Source organism: Corythoichthys intestinalis, chromosome 8, assembly GCF_030265065.1.
Source record: "Corythoichthys intestinalis isolate RoL2023-P3 chromosome 8, ASM3026506v1, whole genome shotgun sequence".
Taxonomy (NCBI): domain Eukaryota; kingdom Metazoa; phylum Chordata; class Actinopteri; order Syngnathiformes; family Syngnathidae; genus Corythoichthys; species Corythoichthys intestinalis.
In genome coordinates, this window is record NC_080402.1 from 9,881,218 (window position 1) to 9,893,736 (window position 12,519).

The 12,519-nt window shown below is 38.7% G+C and overlaps 1 protein-coding gene across 5 annotated transcripts in view; it reads left to right on the plus strand.

Annotated features, from left to right (window-relative positions):
- sun2 (Sad1 and UNC84 domain containing 2) overlaps nucleotides 1–12,519 on the plus strand; it is a 52,321-nt gene that overhangs the window by 30,779 nt on the left and 9,023 nt on the right. For all 5 annotated transcript variants that reach the window (XR_009064150.1, XM_057843704.1, XM_057843707.1 and 2 more), the window contains 3 exons: nucleotides 3,138–3,253; nucleotides 3,334–3,507; nucleotides 8,935–9,024. Coding sequence is in view for 4 of the 5 variants with exons in the window: in XM_057843704.1 (XP_057699687.1) it covers nucleotides 3,138–3,253; nucleotides 3,334–3,507; nucleotides 8,935–9,024 (380 nt within the window). In the remaining variant the exon portion in view is untranslated. The remainder of the gene's footprint in view (nucleotides 1–3,137; nucleotides 3,254–3,333; nucleotides 3,508–8,934; nucleotides 9,025–12,519) is intronic.

Here is a 12,519-nt window from a genome sequence, read left to right on the forward strand (position 1 = left end):
GGCTCCATGCAAGATCTCACCTCGTGGGGCATCACTGATCATGAGGAAGGCGAGGGATCAGCCCAGAACTACACGGCAGGACCTGATCAATGACCTGAAGAGAGCTGGAACCACAGTCTCGAAGAAAACCATCAGAAACACATTACGCCGTCATGGATTAAAATCCTACAGCGCACGCAAGGTCCCGCTGCTGAAGCCAGTGCATGTCCAGACACGTCTGAAGTTTGCCACTGACCATCTGGATGATCCAGAGGAGCAATGGGAGAAGGTCATGTGGTCGGATGAGACCAAAATTGAACTTTTTGGTCTAAACTCGGCTCGTCGTGTTTGGAGGAAAAAGAAGGATGAGTACAACCCCAAGAACACCATCCCAACCGTGAAACATGGAGGAGGAAACATCATTTTTTGGGGCTGCTTCTCTGCCAAGGGTACAGGACGACTGCACTGTATTGAGGGGAGGATGGATGGGGCTATGTATCGCCAGATCTTGGCTGACAACCTCCTTCCTTCAGTGAGAGCCCTGAAGATGGGTCGTGGCTGGGTCTTCCAGCATGACAACGACCCAAAGCACACAGCCAAGGCAACTAAAGAGTGGCTCCGTAAGAAGCATCTTAAGGTCCTGGAGTGGCCTAGCCAGTCACCAGATCTGAACCCGATAGAAAATCTATGGAGGGAGCTGAATGTCCGTGTTGCCCGGCAGCAGCCCCGAAACCTGAAGGCTCTGGAGAAGATCTGCATGGAGGAGTGGGCCAAAATCCCTGCTGCAGTGTGTGCAAACCTTGTCAAGGACTACAGGAAACGTTTGGCGTCTTTAATAGCAAACAAAGGTTTCTGTACCAAATATTAAGTTTGATTTTTGTGATGTATCAAATACTTATTTCATGCAATTAAATGCAAATTTATTATTTAAAAAACATACACCGTGATTTTCTGTTTTTTTTTGTATTAGATTCCGTCCCTCACAGTTGAAGAGAACTTATGATACAAATTACAGACCTCTACATGCTTTGCAAGTGGGAAAACCAACAAAATCGGCAGTGTATCAAATACTTGTTCTCCCCACTGTATGACAGCGCAGGGATGATGAGACGGGCACAGGTGCCGGAACATACGCAGAGAATGGTGCTGAAAACAACACGCAAATGCTCACTTGCCATGCTGTGGGACTTACAAGCCTCAATTTCAGATAATATCCATGGTATAAATGTTATGACAGCAATTTACAAGTATTTAGGCTGTACTCTGCACCGCACGGGCGATTGCTGCGGCGCTAGCCTCCTGCTGCACCCGGTTCCGCCCGTTAGCATGATTGCTGCGGTTGCCCTCATCGCCTATTGTTACTTTTCTGACTCGTTTTGAACCATCTTCCTTCTTTTTGAAAAAAGACAGTAAATGCAACCGTCTTTTTGGCATGTTCAAATAACGTTTGATTTCCAAATTTTGTTTTTTTTTTAATGTCAGGGGCGTGATTTGTTGGTCTAGCTTTTCAGTGCGTCAACAAATCTCTTGACTCTTTCAAATGACGTTACATTTTTATACACAACATGCAATTCTTGGGATTTGTGCTGTAAATAGTTAAAAAAAAAATTTATATTATTTTTTTTCTATACACGAGAGGTGCCGGATCTGCCCAAATAAGTCCTGAAACACAGGGAGGCCAAAATCAAGAGGTGCCGGATCTTGTTCCGGCAGGATCCGGCACAAATTAACCCCGGATGGATTGGATGGATGGAAAATTATGTAATTTTTTCCCCCACTATCCACACGGTCCATGCTGCCTGCAGGTAGGCTTGGGCATCAAGCATCGATGGGAACCGGTTTTAACACTCCGATGCTCCCGGAATCGTTCGAATTTTGAATTTCGATTCCTTGTTTCAATGCCCTGACCACTGAGCGAAAAAAATTGCTCGGGTTTAAAGACTGATATTTATATACAAGTTATAATTAGCCCTGTGAGAAGTTCATTTAATTTTAAAATTCGTCGAGAAGTTAATACTTTAATATAAACTATGCAGTTTTTTTCGACCCTGCATTTTGTTTTTGACCCTGCCTCTTAAAGGGATCCTCTATTTTTAAGACAAGTAATACTTAAAAGATAAATGTTAGTATGAGTTATAATAATTTGATATTAAGACCCATCTAAATGTTTTTGTTTTAATAAAGTTTGTAAAAAAAATTTAAGTGATAGGTCGCCATTATTACGTCGCAGTGTCCCGTTGCCGAAATTCCAGCGTGTCACTCGTTAGCTTTCCCAACATGTCGTCAGTTCTACCCTTCCTATTTGAACCAGATCTGTAAAGTGGAGAGCAGGACAGCACTGTCGGTCGTTCACAAGACGAGCTTCAGGGAAAAATGCGTGCAGCAAATACCTGATAAGACAAAAGTGGGGCATAATTCCACCTTGACCACTCACTCCACTCCCCTTATTTCCATTTGACTGGAAATTGCATCCAAAAGCAGCACATCGTGGCACTTCACTTCGCGAGTTTAGGCAGCAATAAGCAATTGTTGAACACGCTACACATTTGGAAAGATACCAATTACGTCATCACTGCGAGCCCGCAAACCATGGCGCCAACTAATGGTCAAAATATGGACTAAATATTACAAAATATTGCCATTGAGTTAACATTTTATGTGTTTCTAACAATATATTTTAGTACAAGAGAACAATTGTGGTTTATTAAAGCCTATATGTATTTAAGTTAGAAGATCACTTTAAAAGAATTGGAATCGGGAATCGTTCGGAACCAGAATGGAAACATGGAAACTGAATCGGAACCGGAATCGTTCAATTTCAAACGATGCCCAACCCTACCTGCAGGACTGTAATACCACATACCAAGTGCTAGTTGACCTTCCACTGAGCAAACCAGTTTCTCCTCCCATTAGATAGAGGACTAGCATTTGAAAGAAATGAAATAAGCATGTAAATTGGAGTAAAACCAGTCCAAAACCTAGTCGAAAAAAGGCACTTTGGTCAGTCTAAAAAAAATTGGGCCCTGTGTGTCTTAACCTTCCCCAAACACCTTAGAATTACTCACCTGGGGTTCGATCGAATCATTGTTAAGAACCACTGTTGTATACATCCTATGGTTGATATTTTTCGTATTTTAGGTTAATTACTTTATATTCAGGTGCCAGTGTGATCAGCACCCGCTGTTCTGAAACCTATCGCACCCGCTCAGCATGTCTCATTTTGTTTGGAATCCCTTTGTGGTACCCGACAGAGAGCCCCCGCACCGTCATCCGGGTGATTGTCTTTTCCTTTTCTAATCTTCGAGCAATCCATCCATGTTCGCTCTTAACTTTTCTACTTCCTTCCCACTTAAGGGCGATACAACTCTGCTTCCAGGAAAATGTTGGGCCTTTCACGGTGCCCACGGGTCCCTTGTCATCGCCTTGTCTCACCCTATTAGGATAACCCATGTGACAATTGACCACGTGCCGCGTCAAAACACCCCCACGGGTCGTATCGACTCTGCACCCAAGGAGTTCGCGGTCTATGTAAGTTAACCAATAATGGTCGGCATTCTGTCCTCCCTGAAAAAGGCTAGGTTCATACCGCAGGTCTTAAAGGGATCCACGGATAGAAAGACCTGTAGATCGTAAAAGATACAGATACAAAAGTATTCGGCCCCCTTGAATCTTGCAACCTTTCGCCACATTTCAGGCTTCAAACATAAAGATATGAAATTTAATTTTTTTGTCAAGAATCAACAACAAGTGGCACACAATCGTGAAGTGGAACAACATTTATTGGATAATTTAAACTTTTTTAACAAATAAAAAACTGAAAAGTGGGGCGTGCAATATTATTCGGCCCCTTTACTTTCAGTGCAGCAAACTCACTCCAGAAGTTCAGTGAGGATCTCTGAATGATCCAATGTTGTCCTAAATGACTGATGATGATAAATAGAATCCACCTGTGTGTAATCAAGTCTCTGTATAAATGCACCTGCTCTGTGATAGTCTCAGGGTTCTGTTTAAAGTGCAGAGAGCATTATGAAAACCAAGGAACACACCAGGCAGGTCCGAGATACTGTTGTGGAGAAGTTTAAAGCCGGATTTGGATACAAAAAGATTTCCCAAGCTTTAAACATCTCAAGGAGCACTGCAAGCCATCATATTGAAATGGAAGGAGCATCAGACCACTGCAAATCTACCAAGACCCGGCCGTCCTTCCAAACTTTCTTCTCAAACAAGGAGAAAACTGATCAGAGATGCAGCCAAGAGGCCCATGATCACTCTGGACGAACTGCAGAGATCTACAGCTGAGGTGGGAGAGTCTGTCCATAGGACAACAATCAGTCGTACACTGCACAAATCTGGCCTTTATGGAAGAGTGGCAAGAAGAAAGCCATTTCTCAAAGATATCCATAAAAAGTCTCGTTTAAAGATGAAACCAAAATTGAACTTTTTGGCCACAATGCAAAACGATATGTTTGGCGTAAAAGCAACACAGCTCATCACCCTGAACACACCATCCCCACTGTCAAACATGGTGGTGGCAGCATCATGGTTTGGGCCTGCTTTTCTTCAGCAGGGACAGGGAAGATGGTTAAAATTGACGGGAAGATGGATGCAGCCAAATACAGGAACATTCTGGAAGAAAACCTGTTGGTATCTGCACAAGACCTGAGACTGGGACGGAGATTTATCTTCCAACGGGACAATGATTCAAAACATAAAGCCAAATCTACAATGGAATGGTTCAAAAATAAACATATCCAGGTGTTAGAATGACCAAGTCAAAGTCCAGACCTGAATCCAATCGAGAATCTGTGGAAAGAGCTGAAGACTGCTGTTCACAAACACTCTCCATCCAACCTCACTGAGCTGGAGCTGTTTTGCAAGGAAGAATGGGCAAGAATGTCAGTCTCTCGATGTGCAAAACTGATAGAAATATACCCCAAGCGACTTGCAGCTGTAATTGGAGCAAAAGGTGGCGCTACAAAGTATTAACGCAAGGGGGCCGAATAATATTGCACGCCCCACTTTTCAGTTTTTTATCTGTTAAAAAAGTTTAAATTACCCAATAAATGTTGTTCCACTTCACGATTGTGTCCCACTTGTTGTTGATTCTTGACAAAAAATTAAAATTTTATATCTTTATGTTTGAAGCCTGAAATGTGGCGAAAGGTTGCAAGGTTCAAGGGAGCCGAATACTTTTGCAAGGCACTGTATGTCACAAGGTGTCAGTGGTGGGTTTTACATTAATTAGGGATCAAGCCAATGAGTGCGTTTTTTTCCCCTTGACTGACGCTGTAGTTTCTTTGATCCACAGTGGGAGAGAGAAAGGAGAGTGGACACAGGCATTCATATTCGTAGCTCGGACCGCGCTGTTTACTGGCATAAGCTTCGGCAACTCTTTCACAACATACATAAGTATCATATAGTGAAAATACTACAAAACTAATACTGATATCTCTCAAAAAATGTCCCCAAGAAGAAAAGTGCTTCAATCTGTATTACTGACGCCCTATTTTCACACAGTTAACACAACAATGCAAAATACACATAAAACTTACTCAGACTTTGGTCAAACTTTAACATTTTAGCAACTCCTTTAGCTCAACAAATACACTGGATGGTAATATTAAGTCACAATACACAAACTATGATGCTGGGAGCCATTTTCAGAAGTCTTGTGAAGACAACACTGAAATGAACATGAATCACAATAGACCCAGTCTAAAAATATAACCCAAAAAAACAGGGAGCTACAGTGTCAGTCGCGGGACAAAACGCACTCATTGGCTTGAGGTCTTATTAATGTAAAACTCACCATTGACATCTTGTGGTGTATTTAAATCAATACCTTACATAGTTAGAGTGACTGAACTACGGCAGCGTGGCATCTATTCATACGTGAGATCATTTGCTGGATGACACAATGACATCTCATAAGCATTCATTATGCTCATGATAGTGTCATGTATTTTTTATGACAGTTTGATGACAATCTTATTACTCAGCTGTCAAATAAAGTGTTACCAATTAACTAGGGCTGTCAAAATTATCGCGTTAACGGGCGTTAATTAATTTTTTAAATTAATCACGTTAAAATATTTGACGCAATTAACGCACCCGCTGGCATATTGCCTCAAACATTACAATGAGGCCGTTTATGGACATTAAGAGTGAAGAGAATGCCACCGGCCGCTTGGGAGCAGCGCCGTTCCATACTTATGTTATGTCTTCTAAACGTGGGAGAATTAGTAGTTGTGAGACGTTTATGCTGTATTCACAATGCAATGCAAATTGCTATTTGTGCTCCTCACATATTTCGGTAAGTTTTCTTTCTTTTAGTGGCAATTATGTGTCTCTTGTTTTATTTTGGGTAAGATATGTACAGATACAGTGGGGAGAACAAGTATTTGATACACTGCCAATGGGTTTTGGCAGTGTATCAAATACTTGTTCTCCCCACTGTATATGCTATACAGTAAAGGTGAGTGGACACAGGCGCGCCGTTTATTGGCATAAGCTTCTCCTTCACAACAAACATAAGTATTGTTTAGTGAAAGCACAACAAAAATAATATTCCTATCGCTCAAAAAAATAATATTCTCAAAAAGAAAAGCACTTCAATCTATAGTAATGAGGCCCTATTCTGACACACAGTTAAACAACAATGCTAAATAAACTGGCTTTCCATATCAATTTAGCTATGCAAAATACACGTAAAACTTTTCACTCTATTTTTATTATTGTTATTTTTATTCTTCTTATTATTATATTAACCTCTACTTTTGAAAATTTTACAAATTTTATTAAAACGAAAACATGAAGAGGGGTTTTAATATAAAATTACTATAACTTGTATCTATAACATTTATCGTTTAAGAACTACAAGTCTTTCTATCCGTGGATCACTTTAACAGAAAGAATGTTAATAATGCCATTTGTGGATTTATTGTTACAATAAACAAAAACAGTACTTATGTACAGTATGTTGTATGTATATATCCGTCATGTGTCTTATCTTTCCATTCCAACAATAATTTACCTAAAAATATGGCATATTTTAGAGATGGTTTGAATTGCGATTAATTGCGATTAATTACGATTAATTAATTTTTAAGCTGTAATTAACTCGATTAAAAATTTTAATCGTTTGACAGCCCTACTATTAACCAAAATAAATAAACAAATAAACTGCACTAGACTATATTAGACTAGACTATAGACAGGATTCAAAATGAGGGGAAAAGTAGAGGCTTATAGTCCGAAAATTACGGTAACATTAACGCACAGAAAAAGATTAGATATGGCGGAAAACACTCAGGTGACTTGAAGTTTTGCTTTGAGACCCCAAATTTCGCCAAATTTCCTACATGCATGTGTGATACATCATTGGAAAGCTTAAAATCTCAATTTTCTGAGTGAAGAACAATTTTGAACAGGGCATTTAAAAAAAATAATAAAAAAATTAAACAGCGAAACCCTATCTGGAGGTGAGCGCGTGAAAGAGCAGAATTAAAGACGCCACGACTTAATGAGATATTATTGCTTGCTTACCTTGTTTTGATCCACACAAAAATACACACGGTCCCAGGCTTCAACTGGGACCGTGTGCTTTGGTCAGATGAGACCAAGATTGAGCTTTTTGGCAACAAACACACAAGATGCACATGCTGAAAAGCACCTCATACCCACTGTGAAGTATGGTGGTGGGTCAGTGATGCTGTGGGGCTGTTTCGCTTCCAAAGGCCCTGGGAACCTTGTTAGGGTGCATGGCATCATGAATGCTTTTAAATACTAGGACATTTTAAATCAAAATCTGTTGCCCTCTGCCCAAAAGCTGAAGATGGGTCGTCACTGGGTCTTTCAGCAAGACAATGACCCTAAAAATATGGCAAAATCTACACAGAAATGGTTCACCAGCCAGAAAATCAAGCTCCTCCCATGGCCATCTCATTCTCCAGACCTTGTTTTGTTGGCAAAAGGGGGTTGTACAAAGTATTAACCCCAGGGGTGCTAATAATTGTGACACACATTATTTGATGTCAAATAATTTTTTCTTTATGGATTTTTTTCCCCACTGAATGAATGCACTTGTATTGAAGGTTGGATTTTCTCTTTTTTCCATTAAGGTCCCATATTATTTGAATTAAAAAAAAAAAATTACAAGTTAAAAAACACATCTTTTTCATGGGTGCCAATAATTATGAAGGGCACTGTATTTAAAACGTTTTTTTGTTTTTTTTTTCCAATGTTTCTGTGTTTGGATCGATTATTTATTACCTAACATATCGGAGAAAATGCGACAGTAGCAAAAAAAAAAAAAATACAATTAAGCGATAGTTATGAGGTAGATAAATTGTGACGTAATTTGTTTAAAAGTTTAAAATATGCGAGTGAATACTTTTTTTTTTAATGGAATATTAGACATCTAATATCTTAAATGATTCTAAGCTAAAACATGACTGACATTTTGAATAATAAATAGAATTATTTACCTTCGTTTTAAGGCTGGGTTGAAACAAAAGCGGTTGCGCGACGTATGTAAACGGGGGTTTCCAGGGTAAAACGGACAAATTAAAAACAGTTCGGGGGCTTATGGCAGCATATAGACATATTGTTCTATCAAAAATAACAGTTGTTTTGGCTTAAAATACAGCAGCTTCTTTTAAAGAGGAGTGCAAGAGCAGGAACTGCTTTTTCAGTCTTGTCTGTGTTTTCCGCCATATACAAGAGAACTCACAGGAATTTGTCTTACGGTCAGTGTGTAATGAAAGTATCTGTGAAGCACTACACTGCCTTCTAGTGGACAAGTTTCCAGTCCAATTTTTTATTCATTTTCTGAAATTTTAAAGGTTACAGGCACCAAAGTTAAATACGTTTTTGTATTGACAACTTCATAGTGTGAGTTTGAAGAAAAAAAAACAACATTTTTTTGTTTTTATTTTTTGTCTTTTGTTTACTTAGGGGATGAAGGACGAGGTAGAGGATGGAACACTTCTGGGATCGTTCATGTACGACGAGGATGGCGAGCCCACGCAGACATTTGAGCTGCCCGTAAGTTGTAATGTATTTTTTTCCGTTATGTAGGAGTGATTCATGATCTAAGTTTCATAGGTTGGATCACTATCGTGTCATTTAACTGGGATTTGGCAAGTTTAATAGTGATCTACAGGGGTTGGACAAAATAATGGAAATACCTAACATTTTGGCATCATAATAATTAAAGATGTCCCGATCGATCGGCATCCGGGTCCGATCACGTCATTTTCAAAGTATCGGAATCTGCAAAAAATATCGGACATGCGTTTTTTTAATATATTATATATATTTTATTTAAATCGTTTTCTAATTGTATTTAACGTTACAGACAAAATGTCTTACACTCATCCAGAGTAGTTTTGGCTTAAAGTAGGGCTATCAAATTTATTGCATTAATGGCGGTAATTAATTTTTTTTTAATTAATCACATTAAATCAGGGGTCCCCAAACTTTTTCCTGTGAGGGCCACATAACCCTTCTCTTCTCTGATGAGGGGCCGGGGTCAGTTTGTAACAGAAAAAGTGTGACGATTGCAGGAGTGCCTAAATGTAAAAATGTATTGTTTTTCAGAAAGCCACTATCAAATAACCCTTTCTGGATTCTTCACGGAACCAAAGTAAATAAAATAAAAATGATATAATATAATATAGTATAATATAATATAATATAATTAGGGCTGTCAAACGATTAAAATTTTTAAGCGAGTTAATCACAGCTTAAAAATTAATCGTAATTAATCGCAATTCAAACATCTCTAAAATATGCCTTATTTTTCTGTAAATTATTGTTGGAATGGAAAGATAAGACAAAGACGGATATATACATTCAACATACTGTACATAAGTACTGTATTTGTTTATTATAACAATAAATCAACAAGATGGCATTAACATTAATATTCTGTCAAAGCAATCCCTGGATAGAAAGACTTGTAGTTCTTAAAAGATAGATTTTAGTACAAATTATAGAAATTTTATGTTAAAACCCCTCTTAATGTTTTCGTTTTAATAAAATTGGTAAAATTTTCAATCAAAAAAATTAACTAGTAGCTCACCATTGTTGATGTCAAGAATTACACAATGCTCATGGTGCATAAAATCAGTCGCACCCAAGCGCCAGCAGAGGGAGACAAAAAACACAAGTAACAAGTGGACATGACACTGCTGTCATTTTAATCTGTTTGAGCGGGGCATATGCGTTAATTGCGTCAAATATTTTAACGTGATTAATGAAAAAAATTAATTACCGCCCGTTAACGTGATAACTTTGACAGCCCTTAATATAATATAATATAATATAATATAATATAATATAATATAATATAATATAATATAATATAATATAATAATCAGGGGTGCACATAATTTTTTTGCCCAGGTTCTCAGAGGAGGACCTGGAGATGTGACTTGGTCCTCATTGAGCTTGAGAGCCGACCCACCTGATGCGATAAATTTATGACAAGCTTTACTTAGAGCCAATTAACTTTGATTAATTATATTAACAGTTAATGCTTGATTAACATCAACTGGCACAACAAAATTGCCATTACTTTAAAGTGAAATGTAAAGAAATAAAAAGCACCAATTCAAAATAAAGGGCATTATGCAGCTCCCACATTAACTCCAAGCCTTTTTAAAAGTGGGATGTCCTCCTCATAAGACCTCATTGAACGTGCATGTTTAGCTTTGTAAAATGCGAGCAAAAACACGTTTGTCAGTGCATGTCGCTGTTCATTACCTTTATTCCGCCCTATTCCGCCACATGTCCATAGGGCGAGTGGGGTCCTGTTTGACATCGATAGTTTGCTTAATTGCCACATGCTCTCTGTTTTTTTCGTGCTTTTCAAAGTTTGGATGGCTGAAATTCTTTGACCCTACATAAAATGCGTTGCTCTAATCGGCGACATTGGGATTCTCACGGCACATTTTGTACCGCATTTCCGTGCGAGCATCATTCGCTTCTAGCCATGGTACCTCCTGTAGCCACTTTTCAGCAAAAGTCCTTTTTTTCGGTAGCTCCGGTGACGTCTCTGTCGTCTGTCTGTCTTTTGACGGGGGTGGGGGAACACGGAAGTAATTACTCAGTGTGGCCTGCCTCATCGACATTTTGAGAAGTTATTTTCTCGTGTCCGCCGCAAATAGAGTGGTCAGCCATCGGTACACAAAAGCGTATGGAAGCCGTTGAGGGCCAGCGCGTTTGTCTACGTCCAGTAAGCATGTGCGGACCACTTATGTGCACCCCTGAATATAATATAATATAATATAATATCATGTAATATAATATAATATAATAATACTGTATTAATTAAATAGATAATAACCAAATAACCATTGCTCAGTTCTTCACAGAAAAAAGCCAGGACATGAATAACTCTATTGAAAAAAAAAAAAAAAAAAAATTTTTTTTTTTTTTTGTTCAGGGGGCCGGACCAAATGTGGCTGCGGGCCGTATCCGGCCCGCGGGCCGTAGTTTGGGGACCCCTGCATTAAATAATTAACGCTTGCGCCGCACGACCCACTCACGCATTGTCGCGTTCAATCTATAAAGACGCCGTTTTACCTATAGATAGCGCTAAAAGGCAGCGTATAATGAGTAGAGAGAATTTTGGCAGCCTTTGGAGCCTTTTTTAAATGGCTAAAGCCTTACAATTGATCTCCCAACGATTAGAATAATCGTGGGAAGCAATGTGGGGAAGAAAGGTAGTAGTTGATCATTTTCTTAACACCCTATGTCCTTTCCCAACGCAAAGATATATCAATTGGTGCCCCTACGCACAGTCATGGTTGCACTTCCCATCATGCATTTGGGCAGAAGTTAAATGGCTGGAGTATCATTTACTGAAAGCTCAACAAATACACTAGATGGTAATATTTAGTCACAATATACAAAGTCACATTTATCCTTTAAGAATTACAAGTCTTTCTATCCGTGGATCCCTCTCACAAAAAGAATGTTAATAATGTAAATGCCATCTTGAGGATTTATTGTCATAATAAACAAATACAGTACTTGTATGTTGAATGTATATATTCGTCCGAGTTTTATTCATTTTTTTCTTAACGCATTGCCAAAATGTATATGATCGGGAAAAATTATCGGGAATGATTGGAATTGAATGGGGAGCAAAAAAAAGCAATCGGATCGGGAAATATCGGGATCGGCAGATACTCAAACTGAAACGATCGGGATCGGATCGGGAGCAAAAAAAACATGATCGGAACAACCCTAATAATAATGAAACATTCTAATGAAGTTGAGCATCTCGTATGGCCGTCGCAATCCCCAGACTTCAACGTTATTGAGCATTTATGGTCAGTTTTAGAAATTTAATCAAGACGTCTATTTCGATCGCCATCTCACACCTTATTAAATTAGTTTCCATTATTTCATCCAACCCCTGCAAGTCCACACATGTGAAATATATATTTAATTCATTCAGTGCCATTGATAGCCAGTGTTGGGAATAACACCGTTATAAATAACGCAGTTACATAACGGTGTTATTTTTTC